The 27,123-nt window shown below is 47.1% G+C and overlaps 1 protein-coding gene across 3 annotated transcripts in view; it reads right to left on the bottom strand.

The window, feature by feature from the left end:
- Positions 1-489: 489 nt before the first annotated feature.
- MED12 (mediator complex subunit 12) overlaps positions 490-27,123 on the bottom strand; it is a 34,846-nt gene continuing 8,212 nt past the window's right edge. Inside the window, exons 10-44 of one of the 3 annotated variants that reach the window (XM_074551636.1) lie at positions 25,516-25,652; positions 24,644-24,775; positions 24,126-24,252; positions 23,270-23,499; positions 22,795-22,875; positions 21,760-21,933; positions 21,386-21,530; positions 20,341-20,459; positions 20,074-20,217; positions 19,151-19,314; positions 18,883-19,014; positions 18,115-18,342; positions 17,770-17,914; positions 17,369-17,489; positions 16,588-16,689; positions 15,762-15,875; positions 15,342-15,505; positions 12,440-12,619; positions 12,205-12,276; positions 11,768-11,928; positions 11,515-11,676; positions 11,322-11,433; positions 11,013-11,102; positions 10,481-10,590; positions 9,863-9,998; positions 9,429-9,590; positions 8,509-8,886; positions 8,027-8,177; positions 7,632-7,837; positions 7,137-7,217; positions 6,717-6,934; positions 5,973-6,129; positions 3,156-3,329; positions 2,915-2,996; positions 490-921 (exon numbers count right to left, since the gene is read on the bottom strand). In XM_074551636.1, the coding sequence (XP_074407737.1) occupies positions 878-921; positions 2,915-2,996; positions 3,156-3,329; positions 5,973-6,129; positions 6,717-6,934; positions 7,137-7,217; positions 7,632-7,837; positions 8,027-8,177; positions 8,509-8,886; positions 9,429-9,590; positions 9,863-9,998; positions 10,481-10,590; positions 11,013-11,102; positions 11,322-11,433; positions 11,515-11,676; positions 11,768-11,928; positions 12,205-12,276; positions 12,440-12,619; positions 15,342-15,505; positions 15,762-15,875; positions 16,588-16,689; positions 17,369-17,489; positions 17,770-17,914; positions 18,115-18,342; positions 18,883-19,014; positions 19,151-19,314; positions 20,074-20,217; positions 20,341-20,459; positions 21,386-21,530; positions 21,760-21,933; positions 22,795-22,875; positions 23,270-23,499; positions 24,126-24,252; positions 24,644-24,775; positions 25,516-25,652 (5,135 nt within the window). In that variant the 3' untranslated portion in view covers positions 490-877. Of the gene's footprint in view, positions 922-2,914; positions 2,997-3,155; positions 3,333-5,972; positions 6,130-6,716; positions 6,935-7,136; positions 7,218-7,631; positions 7,838-8,026; positions 8,178-8,508; positions 8,887-9,428; positions 9,591-9,862; positions 9,999-10,480; positions 10,591-11,012; positions 11,103-11,321; positions 11,434-11,514; positions 11,677-11,767; positions 11,929-12,204; positions 12,277-12,439; positions 12,620-15,341; positions 15,506-15,761; positions 15,876-16,587; positions 16,690-17,368; positions 17,490-17,769; positions 17,915-18,114; positions 18,343-18,882; positions 19,015-19,150; positions 19,315-20,073; positions 20,218-20,340; positions 20,460-21,385; positions 21,531-21,759; positions 21,934-22,794; positions 22,876-23,269; positions 23,500-24,125; positions 24,253-24,643; positions 24,776-25,515; positions 25,653-27,123 lie in introns of all 3 variants that reach the window. The other 2 variants (XM_074551635.1, XM_074551637.1) reach the window with 2 other exon arrangements.

Genomic DNA, 27,123 nt, shown 5'->3' on the forward strand with positions numbered 1-27,123 from the left:
GGAGCTAACAAAGGAGCCTTGGTGCTTATCAGCCAAACCTTGCTGTGGTGAGAAGCAAGAAGCAGCACTGTGAGTGCACTCAGTCTGCAGCTCCTCCTAGACTGCAGAGGTAAGGAGCTTGAGCATCTCTGTAAATGCTGTAGTGGGGGAAGCTGGGCTGGTTAGAGCTCAGAATTACCCTGCAATAGAAGTCCCTCTTCATTTTATACCAGTGTCCTGGTGGAACATGCAACAGGACTACCAGCAAAGCCCTTAATCAACATAAAAATCCTACAAAGCTTGCACAAACCTTTGCAAGTGTGTGAACACCAGCTTATGAAATAAACAGGGAAGAGCTTTCCTTCCCAAACGAAATTGTTTAGCCTTCACAAAAGCTAAAAATGCAGACATTAGTTCTATTGAGGAAGAGATGAAGCCCATGTGTGGAGGGTGCTGCTGGGCTGTACTGGGAGGAGTGCTGAGGAGGAAAGGCAGGCTCTGAATACACACTCAGTTTGCAAAGTAAGCTCTCTGTATTCATCCGAGAATGTCTGCAGTATGGAGTTCATCTGGTATAAATAAAGTACAAAATTTTACAATGTCTTAATCATTATTTTAACAAAAATACTAAAAACTGAGTAAAAACTGAAACCAAAGTGGGAAGGGAGACTATCAGCCACAAGGGATCTCCATAAACATTTGTAGAAATTGGATAGTAAAAACACTTTCTCTGTACAATAAAATGCTCCTCCTGGCATCTCCCTGTGGGACAGACAGCAGCAGCACTGGGGGACACAAGGACACAGGGTGGGGGCTGCCCCAGGGAGTGGGCCAGGCTGAAGAGGCTGTATCCATCCACAGTGATGTCTCCCTCCTGATCAGGCTCAAGTGCCACAGGTCAGTAGCGTCCAAATGGGTTGTTGTTCTGCTGTGTCTGTGTATCTGTTGAGGTCAAGACAGAGTTAAAACAGTCACAAGGTCTAGTTCAGAAAAGAGATTCCCCTCCCCACATCACCAGGGCAGTGTGAGGAGTGTCACGGGCCATGAGAAGGAAAATATAACCAGTATAGAATCTAACCAGTGTGGTACTCCCTGTGCTGCAGATCTGCCTGAGCCTTTGAGCAGCAGCACAGCCAGGATCCCACATTCTTTCAGGAAGAGAGAGATATATTCTAGTCCTGATACTGAAATTTCCAGGGAAAATCTCTCCATCCCTCATGGAAGACCATAACAAAGCCCTGAAAGGTGGCAAGCAGCTGGGAAGATGAGTTTATGGATTCATTATTTCTGATTTTGAAAGAAAGTCAGCTCTGTAAAATTAGACAATTTCTGCTGCTGAGCTAGCTAGTGTCACTCATCCTAAAGCACTCCCAGAAACCAAAGGTTTCAGGGAAAATATCCCTGGCTTCCTGTCAGTATCTCCATGCAGGCCCAAAGGATTTCCAGATGGCACAAAGGCAGGAAACATGGTAAAGATACATGGTAAAGAACTTCCAAACTGCTGGGACTGCTGTTCTGTGATTTAAAGTGCTCACAGTATTGAGTATTGTCTGATATATAAAATTATGTTGTTCTTTCTCCTGAACATAAACATCAGCATGTGTGGCCCTAAGTCACTAAAGTAAAAGGAGCTGAGTGTAACCTGGTTGGCCTGCTGCCTTCTCAACTCTTCTGGACATTCAGGGATACCCTGGAGCCTCCTAAGGCATATCCTGGGTCCAGAACACCCTTGTCCCCTTCCTGTGCAGGCTGGTCTTGGTTTACCCTCCTGCTTTCCACTCCATCCCTGACACTACAGATGAGAACTCCAGAGGCTTCCAGGGGGAGGTGATGCAAAGCCAAGGAGGCAGCATGGAAGCTGAATGCTGACACAAGGCTGCATGGGACCCACCCATCTAGTGCAGATACAACAGCTCCATTTGCTGTACAGAAAGGCTACAAAAGTATGGCTCTTTTGCTGTATTCAGATTCTTATACAAGGTCTTTCTATATTTGAATGTCCCAGCTGAGATCCTTTGGCACAGACTTATCATTTGTGAATCAGGCTAGTGGGAAGCTCAGCACATTAAAACCTGGTTTGGGGAGGTTTTTGGCCACAAGGACTAAGAATTTTCCATCAGGGAACAAGTATAAGCACAGTTTCCAAGTCCCCCACTCCACACATTACCAGATCTGGCACAGTCTCACTCTCAGTGCAAAATAAAACAAAAAAACTATCAACTGTGCTGTCCATTTCTGAGCATTTTCATAGCATTTCTGCCATTTTTACAGCAGAAAAGCCAGTAAGGTGACAGAAGACAATGACAGAAGGCAATTCAGAAGGGAACAGCATAGAACCTGAATTCTGTATTGTGATCCTCCAGCCAGTAATTCAGAATATAGATTATAGGAATACAGTGCCAGACTGAAAAACATCTATGCCACTACCCTGCTGTGACCACCACAAACACAGCAAGTGTGAAGCTACACTTGCTAGAGCACTCCTCCTGCCTCCAAGAAGTCTTGTCTGGCTCACAACACGACCACAGTGTCTCTGGGTCATCCACCAAGTGACTGCTCCAGGATTACAGCCTCCCTATGCCCCTCAGAGGTCACCTGCAGCAGAGAAAATACCCTCAGATGATTTTAAAGCTGCACACTGGATCCCTTCAGGAAAGCTGTGTGGCAATCCCTACAAAGGCTCAGCTCCCTTGTCCCTCTGCAGGCAGCAGGAGGAAGGTCTGGAAGGTTGTTCACAACCTGGCAAGCACTGCCCTCCCTGCTGCTGTGCCCCTTTGGGCTGGTAGCTCTAAGTCCTGATGCCACCTCCCTGCCAGCATAATTTATGTCCTCAGACAGACAGTCTGGCTCAGCCTCGCTTCTCTACACCAGAGTACCTGCAATAGAAAACAGCAGGGAGGAGACTAGCAACAGGATCAAGAACACTCAGGCTTACTGGAAAGCTGCTGCTGAAGCTGTCGAACCAGAGCAGCTGTTTGCTGCTGCTGCTGTGTCTGCTGAAGGCCCTGGCGCTGGAACTGCAAAGAGAGAAACACAGTTATAGGCACAGCCCCTGGCTGGCAGGCTCAGCACTCACACAGGCCCTGGCAAGCTCAGGGAGGGAGAAGGGGGGTGCAGGTGGAGCAGTGCTGGATGTGTGTGGACTGTCCCGTCCCTGTGCCTCAGGGAACACTCACAATGGGCTGCTGGGGGGGCAGAGCCTGCATCCCCAGCCCCGGGGGCTGGCCCTGCGCCTGGGGCTGAGGCACTGTGGACACCTGGGGCTGCTGCTGGGGCTGGGGCTGCGCTGCCTGGGGCTGCTGCTGCTGCTGCTGCTGCTGCTGTTGTTGTTGCTGCTGCTGTTGCTGCTGCTGCTGTGAAGACAAAAGAGAAGGGACTGTCAGGGCAACACACACGGCACCGGGGCACAGCGAGGGCTTAAGGAGGAAATGTTCCATGTGTTCCATGGAGTGAAACATCTCATGCACCATTTTCCTTACAGGTACCTAAATTACTCGAATTTCACCAGGTCTCCACCCCAGCCTGAGAAATGGCAAGAAATAAAGGGACAGCAACAAAGTTTCAGATTACAATAGATTACAATATTGACAGATGACCGGAAGAGAACTCCAAGTCCACTGGTCATTACTAGGAGCAAACCAGGTGCAATAATAAAAAACTAAGGACTCAAAAGGCTGGCTTGCTTCATCTTTTGCCTCCTGGTTAAGATCAGCAATAATGAATAATGAGTATTTGCCTGACTCATTCTCAGATTCTCTTCAGAGGTAGCAACAGAGCTCCTATAATCTCCTTACACAATCCACTCCAGGTCAGCTCCTACTACTGGAGTTTTCCCTAATCTCTACCCTGAATTTCACATGTTGTGTTTTAAGGCCATTTCTGGTCCTACAGCCTAGAGATAAAAAGAGATAAGGGTTTTTTTTTCCTTTATTTTTAAGATAAAAAATATGGAGACATATCTCTCCTGGCGTCTTTGTCTCTCTAATGCAACACATCCAGCTATTTCAGATTTTCCTTCTCAGTCATGTCCCCCAACTCTTCAATCTATCTTGCTGTCCTTCCCTGCCACTCATGACAGCTGGTGTTACACTTCAATAAAAGGATGTGGATAAAACTGGATTCAGTGCTCAAAACCAAATGTTTACAGAATTAGTTATGCTGAGAAGAATATTCAGTGTGTTGGAGTCAGAACATACCCAGAAATCTCAAGGTTTTTCATTTCTCCTAATTTCCAGACAATTCTCCCATCTGTCAAAGCAATTTTTAACTCTCTAGATAAAAAAAAAAATATTCCTAGCAGAAATAAAAAAATATTAATGCTATCATAAGAAACCCAACGTGGTGATGGTAGGTACAGCTCCAGTCACTGGCTCAAAAGGACAAGGTTCAAACCTTGAGCAGATTCAGAGAACAAACAAAAACACAATCAGGAGAAGGAACAGTGTCTTATGAAAGAAGGTTAGAAAACCCTGACCTTTGGAAGCTGCAAGTGCTCCCTAGGAATGTACATTGGGCAAATAACAGTGAGAAAGAACAGCCAGTAAACAGGACACAGTGGACAATAATAATTCATACAAGAACCAGTCATGAACACATTGGATCAAGAATTCAGTGGATCAAGGATTCAATTCAAAGGGAGTGAGTTTCTAGAACAGCATTCCCACTTATATCAGTTTGGTCACAGGTTCCTGACATGGATGCTGCAACCTGGATACACAAGAAAGCAGATGACTGACTAAATGGGCCAGGATACCAATTTCATGTCCTACCTTCTTGCAGCAGCTGTCTACCAACCCACATAGGACAAATCAAAAGGCCACCCATCCTTTCCACAGGCCACTGCATGATGGAAGTCAGCTCCAGCACCAGGCACACCTCAGGTAACAAAGCAGGAGTCCCAGTCATGGCATAGCTTGGGCACTCCACTTTTGTGGGTTTTTTAAGCAACCAAGCAAAGTCAGCTAAAAGCTGAAGGTATACATGAAGTTACTGAGCTAGAGAAGTGTTAGCAATTTGTCTGAGGCATGTTCTTCTAAATATGAGTGATGGAGAATGCTAAAAGAAACTCAAAGTGAATAGTCAGGGGGTGCTACTTATCAAAAGGACTAAAAGCTGCTGACCATGCCAGAGGCAGTTCTCTGTCCAGTGCAAGGCAGCAATTCTCAGATCCTGCTGACTTGCAGCTCTCTGCAGGAACCACTCTCACTCAGGCCACTCTCTGAACAAAAAGACTCAGCACTCTGTGCCATGTAAAGTCTCCCCATATTCCACAGGTTTGCTAGGCCTTGTCATAAGGCATTGGATTCACCAATTAAACTCTCTGTGTTTCTCTGACTATAATTTCTATAATTCTATCATTCCTAGAAATGTATCTTTATTTCATGTAAGAATTTAATGTTCCTAAGATCATAATGCAAATCCATGGAATACTCATGTCTGTTGACTCATGCTTTGTGATCTTCTTTGAACCTAGAGAGCTGGGTCTAACAGTTGGCTTTGGATCAGTTTTTCACCATCTGCTGTAAGAAATGGAGTACATGAACTGATTCATGCCAGATTTTTTGCCAATGGAAACTAACCAATGCTTATTTTGATCTTGAGAAATGCAGATATGCCCCTAAAGATGATCTTGAACAACTTTCCTGCTCTTTCATGGACAGGGGGCTTTTCACTTTGTTTCCAGCTCCTGCCACACTTGTACAACAGCTAACTTTCTGCACAATCTACTGGCTCAGCTGGAGCAGGAAGAGGTGGGACACAGGCCAGAGGACTCAACAGACTTTCAGCTCATGCTGGGTGGCTGGCACAAGGCAGTGCAGCAGGAATCCCCATCAAGAGTGGCCAGCTCTAAGGAAGGGAGAACTGCCTAGCAAATTACCACAGCCAGCCTCCAACAGAGTGACATCCTTCCTGACACAGAAGGGCAGAGGTAAGCAGCACTGGGCAAACCTCCTCCAGCTCCAGCAGCCTTCCTCCTGTCAGCAACCACTCACCCTCAGCATCTGTTGTTGCTGCTGCTGCCTCAGGTACTGCTGCTGTTGTTGGTCAGGAAGGATCTGGCTGGGTCGAATTCCTGAGGGGACTCCCTGTGGACCCAAATGGTTCATCCCACTCATCATGGGGGTCTGCTGTATTGACTGATGAGGAAACCTGCAGGAGGAAAGGACAAGCTCATGGAGTAAAGGATTCATAGGCAGCCAGCTTTCTTTAATCCAAACACAACTTCTGACATCAACAGACAGCCCAAAGAGCCCCCTGCAATCCATGCTGTCTCTGCAGAAAGGTGAGGGACACAAGGGCCTCTCAAGGGCTTAGTACAACCTGTTTTTCTAGAAGCCCTAAGTAACAGTCATCATCCCACTGTTCTGCATGGCTTTCCTGCTGCATTTATGTCTGCTCAGGAACAATGGAAATCTCAGATTTAGCCCTTTGGTGATATGCTGGTTAGATTTAAAACCAAAACTATGACTTTCCCAGGTAACTTTTCGTCATACTTTTCTATGCCATCTTTCTCTGGCTAGTAACACAGTCTCCTGCCTACAACCAGCATTTCCAAATTTCATCCCATCTCTCTGTTTCTTCCCTGGACAGAAAGCTAGATAAAGATGTTTTTCTGAGGAAGCAAAGTACAGCACAGAGAACAGGGTTTTCACAGTTTGCTGTCAGACTTGTGCAAGCAGAGCAGGGAACCATTTAACAAAACAGAGATAATTAACACCCCATAGGGCAGGAGGTACCTCTGTGTGTTGCCCAAGGTGTGTCCATAGCCAGGGGCCTGCTGGTGCACGTAGCCACTTGGTCTCTGCTGCATCTGTCTAACAGGATCCACTAGAGCAGGATTAGAGCTGGGGTGGGAATTCTGATAGGGCTGACCAGAATAGGTAGGAGGTACCATTGTGCCTGACTGGGAGGGGTGCTGCTGAAGGCCTATGTGGGAGACATAAGGAGTGTAACCCTGGAAGGAAACAAAAAGGCCTTTTTTAGTCACGGGGTGAAAAGGAATACAGAACACAGGAGATCAGCTTCCTGTAAATACTGTCACAGGGAAACTCATTAGGGAAAAGAGCCAAGAGCTTTCAGGCCTTAGCAGCAAGAACAAAGCTGCTGCCCTGTGCTGGAGCCAGATTCCAGCCCTACCTGCAGTCACTGCCACTTACCTGGGAGGGCTGCAGTGCTCCATAAGATGGGGTTGGAGCCATTTGGCGCACGGGCTGCTGGCCCATAATGCCCTGGCCCTGCTGGAAGGCAAGAGAGAAGTGCTTTTTCCAACATCTGCAAAGGGCAGGAACACTGCTGCTCTCTTCTCAGCAGCTCCCACTAAAGCAGACAAGAGGTTTCACTGCTTAACCTATGAGATTGCTGCACAGCAGGCACATGCTGATGACTTCTGTTTCACCCTGACCTGGGACAAACAGGCCACCAAAAAACCTGCCACCCCCAGGCAGAACATGCCCCTCTCATTTCCCAGAGGCCACTCTGTGACAACCTCCTCCAACTGTTAGTGAAACAGGCCCACAAAGCAGGCACAAGAAACAACATATTTCTAGAGCAGACACAGAGTTGGGCAGTTCTGGCTAAAAGGGACAGCACCAAACAGCCTGGCCATGCTGTACTGTGGAGTCAGCAACAGCAAGAGCACAGCTCTGACTTACCAACTTTGCTTGCAGCTGCTGCCTCAGGATCTGTCCTTGAGACACTGGAGGCTGCTGCCTGTACACTGCTGGCTTGTAGGAGGGGTCAATGCCCATCATGCTGCCCATCCCTGGAGGCAGCACACCACTGTAGGGAGGGCGACTCTGAACCAGCTTTCCCAGTGGCACGCGTACTGGTCTGTAGGATGTGTCCAGGCGAGGGCCACCTGCACGAGGAAGAGAAACAGACAGAGCAGTCACAGCTACTGCTGCACCTCACAGCTCCAGAATGACTGCTCATCACTGTACCTACACATGCCAGGCAAAAGGAGAAAGTGCAGGGACCTGCACAGGACCATCTTACAAAAAAAGGTTCCCAAAGGAGTGAAGTATGTTTGGCTCTCTGGTACACTGACCTGCTGGAAGAGGCTGATTCTGGGCATAGAGACCCACTGGAGATTGCCCATATGCCAGCCTTGACATGGTGCTTCCTGACTGGTGATGCAAGAGATCAGTAGGCATGCCAACTCCATATGAAACCCCTCGGCTAGGGCCCAACACAAAGTCCTGCAAAGACAAAGCAGTAAGAAGGATCAATGTGCACTGGGAATTCATGCATGGAGGAAGACTATTAAAAGGTTGAAAAGTCCACAGGAGGAAGCCAAGGATGTTATCTAAGCTGGGCAGACTCCTTTCCTCCCATCAGGGATTAAGAAAGTATTTGCCTTGCCTCAAGCTACAGAGAGCAGGATAAAGCTCCAGTACTCCCAGCTGAGAGGAAACACATCACATCTTCACCATAACACCACTCTCAGGCTCCTCAGGAAGCCTCTAGGGAGTGTTCTGTGACTAGGAGTGGTGGACATGGGACATCCAGAGCTGCTGGACACTCCATTACCTCAGTTTTGCTGGCAGATTGGTTGCGTTTCTTGGTTTTGCTCTGCTTTTTCTTGCGTTCCTCAGTGGAGGCGGCAGGATTGGAGCTTGTTTTATCAGCCTTGGCTGGTTCTGCACTTTTCTTCTCTGGCTCTAAAGCCACAGGTGTAGGAGGCTCTTCCTCTTCGGGGGGCAGTGGCAAAGGCTCCAGGTAGTAACTGCGGGGTTTGGGTTTCAGGTGTGTGTGATACAGGAGGAGCCTCTGCTGCTCCTCAAACCTGGACACCTTGCGATCCACCCGCACTGTCCCAAACCATCCCCAGGAGAGAGGGGCCGAGTGCTTCAAACCCTCAAAAAGATCCCAAGGAGAAATCTTCTGCTTTGTAGAGACTTGCAAACCCTTTAAAGCAAAAGAAATAAGAACCTTCAAGTCCCTGTTGTTGCTCCTATGAGGGTATGGGTAACTCTGTTCTTTCTTCAGGCTGTAATCCAGATCTCTCAGTAAACAGTCTGAGCCCTTGCTAATGGTCCCTGCTTCTCCAGGTGGCAAAGCAGTCATTTCTAAAAGCCTTCATCAACAACTGTCTAGTCTCCTTCATTCCATCTCTGCCAGCCTCCTGCACACTGGCTCTGCCATTAACTTACGTGACAGGGATTATGTGTTTCTCTTTACACTTCATATAACCATAAATACAACCCCCAAATTTAGTTAACATCTCAGGTCACAGCAGCACGCTATCACCAAGCATTAACACCCCAGCTTTGCCCTTTTTGGACATGGTTATGTGCCAGCTTGTCTGCGTGCAGCCAGCCACTTCAGGCTCGTCAGGGAATGAGGCACTGCATACAGATGCCTCCCAAGCTGTGCAGACTTAAGGCATCAGAGGACAAGGTGACACCTGCACTCAGGAGCTGTGATACAGACAAAAATGCTTCACTCACCTCCTTCTTGAAGATGGAATCAAAGCCAGCTATTTTATTGCCCTTAGTGTCAATGAGGGATCCCTGAGGTTCACAGGTGATGACATCTCGGGTCTGCTTGGGAAGTGGCAGTAGCTGTCTCACCTTCTCCAGGCTGTCAGACTGACGGTCCCCCAGCTCCTTCTGCACAAGTGGAACACAGAGGACTTGAAGAATTTTTCAGGAAAAACCATCCAAATCCCACCTATGCCTCTTCTGGTTTTGGTCTCCATTCCTGCATTACTTTTCACCTTTGCACCCCTCAGGCCTACAGAGTCAAAGGGGTCACCCTCATTACTTCATGTAAACAGCAGAAACAGGACAGGCAGTGTTCATGAGACACAGGTAAATCTGCACAGCTGAACAGCCACAACACAGCATGCTCTGGTCCCCATACAGGGCCTGGTGTCCCTCACCCTGAGTTTCTTGACCAGATTCATGTATGCCCGCTTGTTCTCCTCCATGCTGCCCTGAGAGATGCTGGACATATCAGCAGCCAGGGTGCCATTGATGAGAACACTCAGCATGTCCAGCACGGTGGTGAAGAGCTCACTGTAGGTCAGAGCAGAAAGGTCAGTCGCCTGAAAAACTGATAAACAGCTTCTGCCATCATTGCAACACCAAACACTATTAAATTGTCAAGACCTCCCCCACATTCTGAAGTGTCAGTCTCCAGAATAACCTCCCACACTAATCTTCCTTTTCCTTATACACCACACTTGAGTTTTACTCCCACTTGAATTAGGTGCAGTACACAGATTAAGACTGGACTCCTTTGTACCCATTCAGCACCTCTAAAAAGCAGACTCAGCTCTCCCCTGTGCATCTCTCTGGAAAGCCAAGTTTGTTCTGAATATGGCAGAGTGCACTCAGCTATCAGGACCTAAGTTGTAGCCTGCTACTACTCTGAAGTCTCTTTCACCTGTCACTTCTGACAGATCATCTAGACAAACAGCCAGCTCACATGAGAAACAGGGCCGTGCTAACTGCCCTCCCTGGGAAGTGTATAGACCAGAAGTCAGACTGTGAGTTACTTGTTTGACTGCATGTCCACAGTGCCACTGCTGATGATGTCCAGGAGAAGCACGGCCCATTCAGTTGTCTGCTGTGTGCTGCGTTGGACTGTGTCAAACATTCCTCCCACCTGGCAGAGAAAGAAAGTTCAGTCACAAGGACACCAAGAAACACTGAGATTTTGAAGTGAGAAAGGAGCTTAAACCAGGGTTTAAAGGAGCTTAATTCCTACTGAGAGCTGAGGGAGACTGCTGTCAGCAGCCAAACCTCAGATGCAAGTAGCAGTGCTGTGGGCTGCAAAGGCATTCAAAGGGAAAGGCACATCTACAAAAGAGACCAAGTCTCTGGATTTCATCCTGATGAAACAGAGCAAGGGAATTTATTCATGCACCCCGTCCTACTCAGGGCCCAAGACCTAGAAGCAGCACAAGTGTCTCTCCTACTTCCTTGCCTCAGGACATATATAGACCCTCCAGTGTGTGCTTGTTCCAAAGGAAAAGGCAGACAACTCTTCACCCCAGATGGTTAAGCTCTTTTTCTGCAACTGCTCACCAAATTCAGCCGCAGTTTCAAGGCCTCATGCATCAGCTGCTTGGCTTTGCAGTCATCTTGGTACTGATCTTCTCGCCAATTTGTAACAATCTAAGAAATACAGAAGAGAGGACAGACCTCACCAGCTGTATGCTGAAGCTTAGAGAGAGCAGCTTGTACCATTCACTGTCTGGTGACTCAGAAATGGTCAGCTCAAGCTCCCTATATCAAACAGGGTAAGACAAGCAGCATCCTGAGGCCATGCTCCAGAGCCTGTCTGCTGGAGGGGCAAGGTCCTGAGGAAAGTGAGGGGAGAAACAAGACCCCTACCTGCTGGACCTGACTGTACAGAGAGGTGAGGAGGCCTTCCCGCTGCTCATCCTGACCTTTCAAGCATGTCAGCACCAGTGACAGAAAAGGCTGCTGGCTCAGGAGGGACATACTGTGAGAGAACAGAGAAGGAGCTATACTGCCAGGCTGGGATCAGCAGGGCAAGCCCTGCCTGCCTTTCCCCTGGACTCACCTCTTCTGCTTCTGGCGGTCCCGCTCTTTGCGGGATGATGACCCTAAATGTTGTCCTTTCTCCAGCTCTTCTCCAGCAGCTTTCAGCACGTGGCCCTGCACCGATGTTGGAAGCTTGGCAATCAGAGGGGCCACCAGCCACACTCCTGATCTCTCCAGGGAGCTGTGACAAAACAGGAGAGGAAAGCTGTTTGCAATGCAATTTAACATTCAGACCTGTCTACAAGAGAGCTGCATGCTGGCTCTACACCTACCTGAGGATGGGCTTGGATTTGTTGCTGGCAGGTGTAGCACTTGTTGAGCTACTGATATTGTTGACTCCATTACCAGTACAGCTAGCAGAGCTGGTCTCTGCTGACTGCTGGAATACCTCAATGGTGGCCTTAGCTATGTTTTCTAACAAGGAGTTCATCTCCTGGAGGTAGGGAAGAAAAAGATAGGCAAGTCCTTCTCTGAGAGCACTTATAGTTTCCATATTTCAACTCAGTACAAACTCAGCTTGCCAACTTCCCCATGGCTGCTGCTCCTGGGGTCTCAGACTCATTGCTTCCTTCTCATGCTTGGCTTTCACAGCCTGACTCCCTCACTGTTTACTTTCTGCCTATCCCCACTTCTGCCAGGCCACCTCCCCACCAACTCACAAGCAGTCACTTCATCCTCCCCTGTATGACCCCTCTGAGCAGAAACTCACATTGCTTGCTGTCTGTTTAATCATAAGCTGCAGCTCCAGCGAGGATTGCCTCATGGTCCACTGGTCCAAATTCTGTAACACACACACACATACACACTTCACATAATGCCTTATCTCAGTTCAGACTACACCAACCCACACCCTCAAGGTGCCACCATAATGAGTGTCAGACCCCTCAGAGGGCTGCAATTACATGAGGCAATTAGTAGGACACAGATTGAGCCAGCAGCTGCACCTGTAAGATGCGTTTAATCCTCTGCCGCTGAGGATTTTCTCCCTCCTCATTGTCCAGGAGCCGGTGTGGGTAACAAATCAGCTGCATCAGCCTCTGGGCCTGGGTGCTGCTCAGGACAGGATCCTGCAAGTCATTGCTGTCTTCACAGAGGGACTTCAGACACCGTTCTCCTACCCACTCCTGCAAGACGAAGGCAGAGTCAGCACAGTCAAACTGATGTCTGATTCCAAACCAACGCCCCTGCTTTCAGTCTCAGAGAGATGCATGGAACACATCAAAATCATAAAAGCCTTATTACTATGCAGTTATGCCTGATAATCATTTCTCTTCATGAACTGTACTATCCTGATTCAGCAGGCGTCAGGCACAGCACAGTAATCAGAACAGAGGAAACAAACTTTGACAAGTCAGCAGTAATGAAATACAGTAGTTGCTCTTTCTTTTGAGAAAATATTGGAGTGATTTAACAGTATACAGTCACTACCATGTCCTGGCTCCCTTAACACTGCCACTTGGGCTCAGAAGATCAGAAGGGATCACTTAAAATTGTTTGTCTATTTCCAGCACAACAAAGCTCTGGAGCTGTCCTAAGTTAGGTTACTCAGGGTTGCAGCTAGCACTAAACCAGAACACATATTGGGGAAAAGCTCACACCTTAATTCTCAAATAGTAATAGAAAACACACTGCCAAACTTAGTAAAAACCAATAACTTTACTTCTCAGGCTCTGCAAAGGAAAATGACTGACTGGATGCAAGCCCCTCAAAGTCACATATTATGAGAAGGTAGACAGAAAACTATTATTGTCAGCCTCTTGATTTCAGTTGATGCTCCCTAAATGTATGGTAATAATAAGGGCAGCAGTTTCCAAACATGAGGTAGGTACTTCACTCAATTTACAGTTAACCTGCAGCATTTGTTAGTGCAGAAATTTTTCATACTTAAAATTAGGCACATTCATTGAATAAAATCAACAGAGGACTGCTATATAAGCACTTCTGCATCTGCAGAGGAAGCCTGATCAGAGCATTGTTCCACTGAGAAGTGACAACAAAAGAAAAGATGAGGATCCAGTTCATTATGCACAGGTGCTGATGCTATGCCTAGAAAGCTGGAAAGACCCTTCAGCAGTGGGTATCAAACTAAGCACTGAAGCACAAAGACTGAAAAGGTCAAAACTCTGGTTTGAAATCCTTGTGAAACTACAGCCTAGATCATTATCTTCATTCCAGATGAAGTTTGCACATGAGATGTGGTGACCTCTCCACTGCCTATTACATTTCCCCCTTCAGTGTTGCTACATCACAATGCCTCAATAATAATCTTCTCTTTCTTGCCTAGGTAATACAAATTTCCTTGGGAAGACTCTTTTTATCATTTGCTCAGCTTCTTACAAGAACTCAGACTTCATTTTCAATCCACTTTACTGGTATAAAGATGAATGAAAGACATGCTGGAGGGAAGGGGACATCCAGAGAGATATCTGGACAGGTTTGAGAGGTGGGCACTGAACAGGTTGCCCAGAGAACCTGTGGATGCCCCATCCCCGGGAGTGTTTAGGATAAGTTTGACAGGGCCCTGAGCAACTTGGAATAGTGAAAGTGGCCTTGCTTATGATCTTTAAGGTCCATTCCAACCCAAACAGTTCTAGGAGTCTATGAAAAAACCTTTAAATTAATTATAATCTGCTCCTTTTCCTAATCCTCTCACAATGAAGTCTATTATAAAATATACACCTGAACCTGAGACAGAGAAATCACAACCTACAATTTAAGGCATTGATAGTGCAAGTTCACTGCTCACAGAGAGGTGATAATATTAAACACAGCATTTCACCAGCCCTTTACAGCTGCAGGAAGCCTGCAGAAGCTCTGGCACAAATTGGTGGTAACTCATGGGTGTCTGCTGGAATGTTCACTTCCACATAACCAGTGCTGCCAACAACTGGTACGAGCAGTGATACCTGGCACTGCTGCTCCCTGCTGTGCACAAACACCTCTACTTGCTTCGAGTCCTTCCTATACAGACTTTGATCAGCAAGGGAATATCTACTTCTGCAAATGCTACAGTCAGGTTTCAGTGACATCAAGAAGGCTGAATTTATATTTAAAAATAGGTGGTTCCAATTCCTTTTTGGTAAGGTGGTAAAATTGCTATGCAGTCAGCCAATTAATAAACAATAGCTTGAGGACAACACACCGCACTAATGGTGGGTGTACACATTAGTAATATAAAATACAGGTTTCAGATTGTAACACCACATCTTCCCTGCTGAGAGAATAAACTTATAACTGAGGCTAAGGATACCTTTCAACATCCATTTTCATACAGCATGGCCACTCTACTCTGCAACATTATTAGCCAGGTTTCAGCTCCTCAAGTGTCAATTTTTCACAAAGGAATAGAAATACTGGTGCTGTCATATTAGGCTAAGCAAAAGGCTTTTGTTGTCGTTGTTTTAATTAACTAAATAGGGCAATGCAAAGCCCAGGGATACATTAACAGCCTAGCTGCAAGCAACACCCAGGCTGCATCCTGAAAGACACCATTTATCATTTTAATAAACCATCTGTCTGTCTTTCTCGTGGTGATCTTCTTTGCCTTCAGCACACATCTCAGCTTACCACTCCAGCACTCCCCTCCTTGGACAGGAGCCCTGTGCTGTTGCCAAAGCAAAGGGGATGCAGTCCCTGCACACTGCAACACCTAATTCCTGAGCACTGCTTGTCTCTGAGCTTTGCTAACAGTGAGCAACCCTCAGTACTGTCACATGATGGAAACACTGCAGGTTCTTCACTGATCTTTCAAAGAAATACGTGCCAAACCCAGCCTGAAGAAAGGCATGGGAGATATATCTGTAAGCAGAAGGGATAAGGACACACCTAGAGATAGGACAGACTCACCTGTTGACATATACTCCTCAGTACATACTTGGCATAAATATCCAAGCTGGCTGTTTCTACAGTGACTACCCGACCACCAGCCTTCCTGGTGCCCAGCTCATCATCCATGAGATCATCAACCCCTCCCGGGTGGGAAAAGCCAGAGCCTTTCAGTTCTGCATCTCCTAAAAGGAAAGTACAAGTGTTACACAACAACTCTAACCACAAAGCCTAACTCAAAAAAACATCCTGAGATTCTGTAAATTCTCCCTGCAATCAGTGACCTCTCTGCAGCCAACAGACTCAAAGCATGTTTACAGCTACAGACATGTCCCATTCACCAGATCTCTTCTGGCCTTCTGCACAGCCAACATGAACAGTGCCTTTCTCCCACTCCCCTGAAAAACATGGTTATAGGCTCAGGCTCACACAGGTACACACCCAGAACAAAGACAGCCTTCAGCACTGCAAAGACTGCTCCATCCACAATACGATTCTGGGAAGCTGCCAGCAAGTGACGGTCACAGGAAGAGCGGATTCCCACAGTGGGTTTGTCTGCAAAGAGGACAAAGGGGAAAGGCAATACTCAGCACAGAGAAAGGCATGGGCTCAGAGCTGCCTGAATTATGTGCCAGCAAGTACCATAAAATCCAGCTCAGAGAATCCTGAGGCCAGTTCCTCTCCTAAATGCAACATGGGGCCCATTTAATTAAGTTTCAAGAAGCATAGTGCCAATCACATTGTGACAACTGAACCATGAAATCCAAATGGGGTGCAGAGCCTGTGTCATGAACTCCAAGCTCCAACAGTACCCTAGACCTAAAATACAAGCTGGATTTAGAAATCTGAGCTATCAGGATACTGGTGAGAAGCCAAGAACAGAGCTTCCTGGAATGTTTCCATCATCACACAAAAAAGAAGTGCTGTAAAGCAGCAGCTTCTGGCACCAAGCTAAGAGGCTATACAAAGCTCAAGACACAAAAGAAGAAGTGATCATTACTCTAATGGCTTAGTGACAGCAAGGCCACCTCTACTGGCTGGTTTCCTGCCTCCAAGAACCTTCTCCCCAATGCCTGGCTACCAGGGAGTGACATAAATGGAAGGACACTGTTCTTTGTCCTATGAAGAAAGTGCATCAGGCTTTGCCTGCTTTATTCAAAGCAAGCAGGTTATGATCTCTAACCATAAGGTCTCATATCTCTCTTCTTGGAGTGCAAGAGCCTTAGTACTTCCACAATAAAGAAAGGCTTTAAGTTCATTCACTTACTGCCATCTTGCTGGCATGGGTTCAGCTGTGGAGTCTTAAACAGATGGAGTAAAATCCGGCAGGTCAGACGTGCTCCTGGTTCTGAGTCCTGTTCACTGCAGGCTATGTAAAGAAAAGAGACAACTGAGATTTCTTAAGCACCAGGACAGCTGACTCTCAATCCAAAAGCTATTCACAGTGCACTGCCCTGGAGCAGACAGCTGAGAAGCTGCAGCAGGCCTTATTGTATTTACAAATATGGAGCATGTGCAGCAATTAACATGCAAGCAAGCAAATCCTTCAGTATTATCCCCAGTGACATGCACTGCTTTCTGCTTGCTCCATGTTTCCAACTTCACCCTGTCAGGAGTCTGGATGCTGCAATCCCCAGAGCAGAGATAGGAAGGCTGGTGGCAGAATAAGGCAGTGGCACAGGTGCTGTAAACCCAGCTGGCTGCTCTAGCCAAAATGCTAAGCAGAACATTATTATCAGGGGGAGGCATACTGCTGGAGTTCAGAGCTGAGTACAATGGTCACACAGTGAGGCTGATAACAGCTCCCCATGTTTACTTCAGCTTGTACACAAACTCGAGAGAGCAGGGCAGTGAAAAACCTTAGCACAACCAGTTTTTGATAGAAATCAAAAGCCCCAAATTTCTCTAAAGCACCACATTCAGTTATTAAGTATAGAAGAAGTATTAGAGGAATGTTTCACAACTACAGAGCTCACCAAGTATGCATTAAGCACAGGCCTTTGGGCCAGGACTGAGAGTCAGACAGGTTTGTGCAGGGATGCACCTACCAGCATTGAGGAGTGAGGGGATAGCAGCACAGCGAATCAGGTCCTCCAGCAGCAGGCACTGCCGGGCAATGAGAATGGCAACAAAGGTGGCCAAGGAATCATGGAAAGACAAGTCACTGACCTGAAAGAGAGGAGATCAGCCAGTGATCCTAACAGCCTCTACCTCATTCCCTCTGTCAGCAATTCCTAGGAGCTGGGTGGCAGAAGGGCCCATAACCCCTGGTCAACGTCCATGGTTTGCCCAGGCTGCAACAAACACCAACAGCAGCCCCTGGTATTCAAAGCCTTTTCCCTGCCCTCAGAAGACAAAGCCTCCATCCCTTGTTCACTTTTGCCTTCTCCCAAGGGATCCCTCCACTCCTGCTTCAATTCCTTTTCCCCTTTTGAATGTTTGCACTTGCATCAACATTGCAGAGGAGATCATTGAAGCCACAGGTCCCATTATTGGAGGAACAGCACAAAGCTTTGAGCACACCCAGCCACTCGGCACTTAGAGACTTGCAGTAGCCAGTTAGCTCAGCACACAGGATAGCAATGTCGTTCACCCTGTTAAATAAATAATGAAAAAAGCAGAGGGTCAGCTTTGCTACTCATGCATGCCATCAAATCAGTGGTTTTCTAAGGGACCCCAGCCTTGGCTCCTTCTTCTTCACATCCCAAGAGAGCCAAGATATGGCCACTGGTTTCCTTATCCCCACGTAAAAAATTTATTTTCTCAGTAGAACCATGAAAGCTCTGCCTCTCACCTGTCAGGATCGTGGTGTCCCACACACACGTGCATCAGTGCATTACAGACAAAACTGTAGCGATTGGCTGGGTTCTCATTGAGGCTCTTGCCCAGGTTAGTGTATGTAAAGTTATGTGCAGATGGATTCTCAATAGTGTCAATCATGAACTCTGGTTCCCATAGCATGTTGGAGTCAGATGGCTCAACATTGCAATAGATTGTGTTCTTCACCTTGGAGCAGAAGTCACTAAAAAGGAAAGAAAAGCAATTAGGAACACAAAAAGCTACGTGGCCACTGAATTCTGGTGAGCAAAGGCAAACCCTCTTTGGGAAAGAACATGTTGAAACTCAAGATCACTGTGTACCAATAAAGATCAATATATTTTTTATTTTCTATTCATTCCGTGCTTGCATTCTAAGACATGGTGAACATTCAGTTTATTTTCCACATCAACTAGAACTTTACAAAATTTCTATCAGTATTCCTCCTCTGTATGGAGGACACTCAGTTTCTCATAAATCATTTGAAACCTCTGGTGAATTTATCCACTCACCCTCCTTTGGGTCTAAATCCACTACACACTTTTTAGAGTTTGCTGCCCCAAACCACAAGGGACAGTTGTCCCATGACATAGATAGGGACCTAATGATGCTCTTAATGTTCTCCATTCCTTTCCAAACAAGGAATTTCTCAGGAGCAATCCCATCAAACAAGATCAAAAGCAAAGTTTAAGTCAAGGTGCTATAGTGGGCAGTACCCACTGCACCTCAGCTGCATCAGACTCACCTAAAGAGCTCCCCAAATTTACTTTTGAGGTGACTGCAGGAGGTATAGAGGTCGTAGAGATAGGCCAGGATACAGCGCTCTGCTGAGGAGCCATCCGAGCGGTTCATGCCGTGTTTCACCACCCCACAGAGACTGCAGAGAGACAAAACACAGTGAGCTGAACCCTCAGGCACCAAATAGCTGCTTTTTAGGAAGGACATAGATGTCCAGGCCCTTATGAACCCCCAGCACATGTACTTCCTTACACAGAGAGGGGAGAGGCCCTTACCCTTCGAAGACCTGAGCCATCTGGTCCTGGTTCAGGATAAGGCAGGAGTGGTAGTGCCGCAGCACAGCCACGATGCACAGGCACAAGCTGGTGGTATAGCTGCCAACAAGGTCGGAGGATTTCAACAGCAGTTCTGCCTCCACCACGCTCAGTTCATTCAGCAACTGCACCCAATGACAGAAAAACCCTTCAACAGCCACAGGGGTAAGGTATGGTCAGAAAGGGAGGAGGCACACCAAACCCACAGCCTATAGGATCTGCCAGGAAAGGCACTGCCAGGCACTTTCTGCTTAGGGATGCGCCCCAGAACAGCTGGCAAAATGTCTCAGGCAGTACAAGGGGCTGTCAGGGCTTGGGTATCAGAGGGTAATTGTGGTATGGCCACAGGCAGTTTTAAGCAGCTTGTTTGGTAGTTCTATTCTGCATTAAGTTTCACTCTGATCCTTTCCAGGCTAACAGCCACAATTCCATCAGCTAGGCTTCAAGAGACACCTGGTACAGGCTGCAGAAACAGCAACAGGATTTTAGCAGGATCCAGAAGGCAGCTTGAGCTGCCATGTGCCAAGGATCTTTCCAGGGGAGCAAGGCAGGCAAGGTGCCAGGGACTGACAATCCCCTTCTCACTCAGAACAAGGCCCTGCTGCAACCAGGGACAGAGATGCAAGTCCTTTGGAAACAAGCCCAAAGCCTTTGGAAGAATAATCCTCAGAACAGAACATGCAAGACTATCTGCCACAGACAACCTTTTCCTGACAGCTTCAGCCCAGAAGCATCACAATGGCCATATAATCTGACCACCTCCATGACACAGGTCAGGGGGTCCCCAGGGATGACCAGAGCAGGCCAACTATCACAGCACAGATCTGCTGCCTCTCAGGTGGGCAAACCCCTCCCCAGGGAGCACCTGAGCACACTGCCCTTACCTGGATGGCAAAGTCGATCAGACCACTGATATTGAGTGAATACTCCATCAAGTCAAATATGAACTGCACATGCTGCACCAGAGGCAGGTGGTAGGACATTCCCAAAGCAAAGCTGGTGATCTGTTCCAAGACATTACGAGATACCTGCAAATACAAGACAACACTGAGTCCCTCAGCAGGCTCATCTCCTTCCAGGAAGTTGCTCTCAGTAATACAAAGAGATTCAGTCAGGGCCCAAGAAGGACAGCAGTATTCAAATTTTCATACCTGAGATGTGACTTGGTGCTGATCAAAGTGAGAAAGGTGCTGGAACTTTGCAAAGATATCTTCAGCTGTTGGGAATGCTTCTGGCTTGCTCTTTTTCCTCTTCTGGCCTTCCTCCCCACCTACCAAAGTTAATAACATCAGAAAACAGTATTAGGCTGCTTTCCTCACCAGAAAATTAAAACATCAGCCATAAGCTTCTGACAGTTCCCCAGCAAGTTCAGCCCCTGTCATGAAGCATAGGCAGAAGGCCTGAGTCCTAGACCTTAGGTTGATTAAGGACTATCTTTAATTAAAAAAAAAAAAAAAGAAGTTAAGGAATCCCTAACCTAAGAATGGCAGTAGGGCATACACCAAGTTTATCCCAAATGGAAGTACTCCTTGGAGTATCCTTCTGCCTTGATTTGGAAATACACCCATTCTCTGATGAGAACAGGCATTCTGGACTGGAGATGCTCAGCCACAAAAGTTTCTTTGTCAGAGCACTCCACATTTTAAAGCATCATATTTTCACCACATTTTAAGTTGCCTTTAAGGCATCAGACTAAGAAAGAAAAACTGTAGCCAGTTTTTCAGCTATTGAACATCAGATGCTTTCTGTTGATTTTGACCCAGCTATCCAAATTTTCTATCCTACACATTTAGCACATGCCTAAAGTGTAACAGAATGATACATTTACTGAAGTCTTTGCCAAATATGCATTGGCAAAGTATTTTCTCCTTCTTCTGCAAGGATCCGAATGAAAGAATAAATAAAATAAAATATGGAAAGCCAAAGTTTTGGCCAGGGTCTCACTCTGAACACTGTATGACTCAATTCTCTTCTGAAGACAAGTTAATTAAACATATTACCAGCAGGAAACCAATTGTCTTACTTGCTGGTTAGCATGTTTGAAAACAGAGCACCATTCCAGACTCATTCACTAGTACCTCTTACCAGACACTGTAGATCAAGTAAAATCCTTTCACTGTGAGACTCCAGACAAGGGAATCAGCCAACTGGAAAGATGCTCTTACTTCAAAAAGGAGTGTCTCCAGCTCCACTAACCTGTCTCTGCAGTGCTCTTTCTGTTTAAGACTTTTAGAATGTCTTTGGTTATTTTCTTGATGGTATGGCGAGCGTCATCCCGTTGTTTTCCAACCCCAAAAAGAACCACCAGCCTTTGGTTACACTCATGACTGCATGACTCCTCCTGGGGAACCAAAAGAGACAACTGCATTAGCAACTACATGGCTGAATGCTTTAATCTTGTTTCACTTCTCTAAAAGAAAAAGAAAACCTTCATCTCAGAAGTTTCTCTGGGAGTAAGCAAGGAGCCATCCAGAAAAGCAGGATTGCTCCTTAGCCAGGCACAGCAGGGAGAGACAGCAGCCCCATGACAAGGGCAAGAGCAGGGCAGCAGTTGGGAGCAGGTGCTGTACCTGAGGAATAGGGAAGTGTGTTGCATACTGGATGTGCCGAGGCTGGTCATACAGGGATGCTAGCATTCCTTCCACAGACTTATCCTTCAGCAGAGTCTTTCCTTCCTTTTCAGGATCTGGCTTTTCAGGGGAAGGGCTGGCTTTAGATTCACAATGCATTGGTGGAGAAAACATCTGGGGAGACATAAGAGCAAGAACATGTAGTTAGGAAACATGGTCATGCAACAGTAACGACTGCTGAAGGAATGTACTTCTGCTCAGGCCTAAAAAGGAGTAGGAAAAGGAAGGGCTGGAAAACCAGCCAGTTCTTAAAGCAAAAACCAAGATAATGTGCCAAGAGACTATTTCTATTTTTGCTTCTGGTCCATGTTGTATATTAGGTTAAACACAACAGGAAATAACACAATAGGAGTAATAAATTTGTAGCTTAGAGTTTTGGAACAGCCCCTTCCACAGAAGTGAGATTCTGGGAAAGCATGTAACTTTACATCACACCTGGCTGACATGTACCTTGAAAGGTCAGAGATGGATGGATAGATGTAGGTACTCAGGAATTTTTCAAGCACCACGAGTTAATTTTATTGCTTAGTGCTTCAAAGTGTTCTACTACCATGAACCATGCCCACAGATATGAAGAACTGTAACTCTGAAATAGTAATGAAGGTCATAGAGTAGGATGAAAGCAGAGTAGTGTCTTCTTCCAGGATCAAGAAAACCTCTGCAACTGGTCACACTCCTGATCTGATGCCATCATGGCCATTCATTTCCCATCCACTTTCAAGCAGCCCACTTCCTACCCTGCCCAAACACTGGGCTGGCAGTAGCCAGAGCATAAGAGGCTCCAGGAACAACTGGGACTCACTCTGCCCTGATGAACACCAACCCACATAAATAGGTGATATGGGCCTTTTGCAATGTGAACTGCCTTACAACCCAGCCACTTCCAGCAGACACACAAAGCAAGGCACATGCTGCTCCTGGGCTCACTACCACACGTGACTTTACTTACTGAGTAACAGGAAATGCTGAACGTACCGAAAAGTCTGTCTTTTCCATGTCATCAAAGAGCATGCTGGGGTTGTGGTCAATGTCCATGGGCTCTGAAAGACCTGTGTCCTGGGAACAGACAGAGCAGCTTTACATCTCAGTGATGCATCAGGGAACAAGAGAATATTTGTTGACTACATTGATGTCCATGTTGGACAGTGACAGCAGTATGCCACCACACCCATGGTGCCTGGCAAGCTGGAGCCTGATACACCTCATAATATGCTGCTCTGTATCAAGCCATGCAAGATTCTCCTATCTACCCTTCTACAATATGCAGGTCCTTTCCAGTCACTTAGAACATAATTTTTAATTGAAATGCTAAGGAAATAAGTTGAGGGAAGGAAGAGCAGGAGTCAGTGGCACACTCTCCAGCAGGCAACAGCAAAGAGGCTGCAAAGCTGGTAAAAACAGGCAAGCACAACACAGATGTACAGGAGGGCCCTGGTGCTCATGCTCTCACCTCCAGCTTGATGCCACTGCTCCCCTCTGTCTCCTTCCTGTCATGTTCCTCAGCAGGGTCATCAAAGGGTGAGGGAGGGCGAGGCCCATGAGAGTCCATGGCGAGATCACCCCGGGAGATGAGCGTGCACATGTAGATGTTGTGGGAGAAGACATCATGTCGGATCAGCTCACAGAACAGCAGCACCAGATTAAAGAACTCCACCTTCTCGTTTTCCTTCCCAGGATCAGCTGAAAGGACAACACAGACAGTCAGGACTATCAGAGTAATTCTGCACCACTGTAAGCAACATCAGCCATCTAACCGAGGGCAAGGGAAAGCATTTCCTGAGATGTCAACACAGTGACTGATACACAGTTCTGAGATTACAGCAGGGACTAAAAGCAGAAAGTCCAGTTTCAAAAATTAGCAATTAAGTAAGCCAAAAGCTCTCCAATGTCATAGCCCAGAGCCACTGGACTTAAGTGCTATTCCTGGGTGTACCAACAGTTGCCTTCATCATTCAGACCTGTTATCCTATCCCACTTAACCTGTTTGCAGCACTTCCCATCAGAGCCAGAGCTTTGTCACCAGTTCAAAATCTCCCTTTAGTTCTCAGCCTGAAGTAATTCCTGATTAAACTCATTTATCCTTGGCCAATGCTCTGTTAACAGAAAAGCCTCTGTACCATCTTTTTGTCATCTGGCCTTGCAAGTTGCTTTTCCTCCCTGACCAAGATAAGCTCTGAATTGTAAGGAAGCCAGATAGAGAATTTAGAGACACCCCATACCTACACACAAGAGAACTGCACACAAATTCAAAGTTTTTAAGAGAGGGAAAGCTATAAACTGTGAGACCACAATTTCTTATTACATACTTAGCATAGGAGCTTGAGTGTCAAGGAACTGCATAAGGACATCCTGAAAGACAGGAGCACTGGCTGCTGACAGAGAGCCTGAGGAGATGGAGCCCTTCTCATCCACGACTTCAGAGTCCCCACATCTCTGTAGAAACAGAAAAAAGTACCAACTGCTGACACAGAGGAGAAACTTCCCATCCACATATCTCAAAGAAGAAGCCCTGAAGAGAATTTTTCTATCTTGCTCTTATAAGCAAGTCACCACACAGGTTTCTGTAAGCTACTGCAGAGTCTCCAAGTATGTCAGTGCTTTTGCACTACAATCAGCTGTCCTCAAATCTATCCCAGAAATGGGATGTGCACCATCCCACAGGCTCATTTATGACCTACATTGGTCAGATGGAGCAAATGCCATAATTAGCAGCACCAGTGACAAGAAGCACTGTGCAGATCAGCTTTTGCCTGTCAGTGTAACAGGAATTAGGTAATTTCAGCTCTCCTTTACTGCTCCCAGCCTTCCAGGAATAAGGACCTACCTCAGCCTCGATCTCTGCTTGACGCTTCTCCAGGAGCTTGGCCACGACCATGGCCCTGTGGCGCCCCGAGCGTTTGTAGCTGACAGCCCACTCACACAGCAAGGCCACCACTGCATCATCATCTGGGGAGATCTGGGGGGTGGAAGCACTGCAGTGAGAACCTGAGCCAAGCAGCAGAGGGGAGCAGATATAACAGTGGGTCTGCGCCCCACACAACAGGGACTGAACACTGCTACATTCTCCTCCTCCTAATAGGAAGGACACATGTCAAGCTAGAGCCCTCCTGCTTTGACTGCATTCTGCAATGTGAGGTCCACAGCCCCTGAAAAATCTCCAGACTGATTCTGCTTCAGAAAATCATCTCTCTAATCACAGCACTGAGTAAAACACAACTTCTCAACACCCTCATACAAAGTATATGAACAGCCAGCCCTGCCCTCTTCAGGAATCACTGCAGTAGTGGATGCACCATGGTCCTACACATCATAAATACATCAGCTCCCAGGCTCAGAGGAACCTGAACTGGGAGCTCCCAGGAATCAGCAGCCAGCCCAAAATGTGACCAGGCCAGTACTGACATAACAAGTCCTTAGCACCAATCTGGTATGCAGACTGACCTCCTTCATCAGTGAATTCTCTCAAGCTTACATCTATTTGTTGGACTTTCTAGAGCACAGACCCCCCCCCCCCCTTCTCATTTTAGTACCTCCCTAACAGAGCTGCATGCAATCCTTTTCAATGGAGATCATGTCCCTTGGCCAAAGGCCACTACCTAGTCAGCTCTCTGCAGACACAGGACAATAACAGTGTGGTTATAAACAAGAACACAGCCACATCCAAGACCAGGGCCCAGCAGCCAAGTCCCAGAGCACCTCATGACTGTCTTTGGTTGGACCCAGCCCAAATATCCTGTTATACAAGGAATCCAAAGAGTTGCTGAAGTCAGATCTTTCAAAGCTGTGACTGTCCAGAACTTCTAAGGTATGCAAGACACGGCCAATTGTGAAACCTAGAAGAGAACAGAGAAGAAAAATGTGTATTTGGCACCTGGTACAACAGACTAGAGCAACAGCAGATGTGTTGCCAAGGTCAGCTAAGGTCAGAAAGGCCTACATCTCATATCAAGACCAGTTCCACAAGGAAGATGGGTTGTAGTTATAGGTGATTCTCTTTTAAGTGGAAGAGAGGACTTGGACCCTTTATCCAAATGCCAGATGGACCATTCTCTAAGGGAAGCCTGATGCATTCCTGGTGCTCAGGTTAAGGACATGAAATCATGAAACTTCCTAGCCTGGTCAGCCCTCAGACTTTACTGGTCTCCTCCACAGAAGAAGATTAAGTCACAAGTGTAGTCCAAAAACAATCAAAAGGGACTTCAGGACCTTGGGACAGACCATTAGAAAGGGATTCTGGAGCAGAGATTATTTTCTCTTCTATCCTTCGACTCACAGGCAATGACATTGGAAGAAACAGATGGGTCCAGTCTGTTAATACATGGCTCCATGGCTGGTGCTGCCACCAAAATACTGTTTTATTCTGACAATGGGAGGACCTACACAGCAGCAGCATGCTGGACTGTTCAGTGTATGAGAAACTGGTGGGACAGTCACATCCAGATCATAGCGACCAAAAGCTCAGAGTCCCAATGGACATCAGTGATGAGTGGTGACACAGACACAGATCAAGTGCACCCACAGCAAGTGTGTAGATGACACAAGCTGAGTGGTTTGGTTGATAGTCCTGAAGGACGGGTGACATCCACAGGGACTGGACAAGCTTCAGCAGTGGCGCCTGGGAATCCCAAGGGGTTCAACAAGGCCAAGTACAAAGGCTGTACCTGGGGCAGAGCAACCCCAGTACTGATCCAGGATGACAGATGGAGAGCAGCCCTGCAGAGGAGGACTCAGGGATGCAGGGGGATGAGAGGCTGGACAGGACCCAGCCATGTGCACTCTCAGCCCAGAAAGCCAAGAGTGTCCTGGGCTGCCCAAACAGCAGCAGGACCAGCAGGTCAGGGGAGGGGATTCTGCCCCTCTGCTCCACTCTGGCCAGACCCCACCTGCAGTGCTGCCTCCAGCTCTGGGCTCCCCAGCACAGCAAGGACATGGAGCTGCTGGAGGGAGTCCAGAGGAGGCCACCAAGTTGATTAAAGGATGGAACACCTCTCCTAGGAGGAAAGGCTGAGAGAACTGGGATTGTTCAGCCTCAAGAAAAGGCTCTAGGGTGACCTGACTGTCACCTATCACACTAAGGTGGACTTACAAGAAATCTTGAGAGAAACTTTTCACAAGGGCAGGACAAAGGGGAATGGTTTTACACTGAAAGAGGATAGACTCAGACTAGATGTTAAGAAGAAATTCTTCCCTGTGAGGGTGTGGCTCAAGTTGCCCAGAGAGGCTGTGGATACTCCATTCCTGGAGGTGTTCAAGGCCAGGCTGGATTGGTCCTGAGCAACCAGATCTAAGGGAAGGTGTCCCTGC

This window comes from Zonotrichia albicollis, chromosome 14 (assembly GCF_047830755.1).
Source record: "Zonotrichia albicollis isolate bZonAlb1 chromosome 14, bZonAlb1.hap1, whole genome shotgun sequence".
Lineage (NCBI taxonomy): Eukaryota > Metazoa > Chordata > Aves > Passeriformes > Passerellidae > Zonotrichia > Zonotrichia albicollis.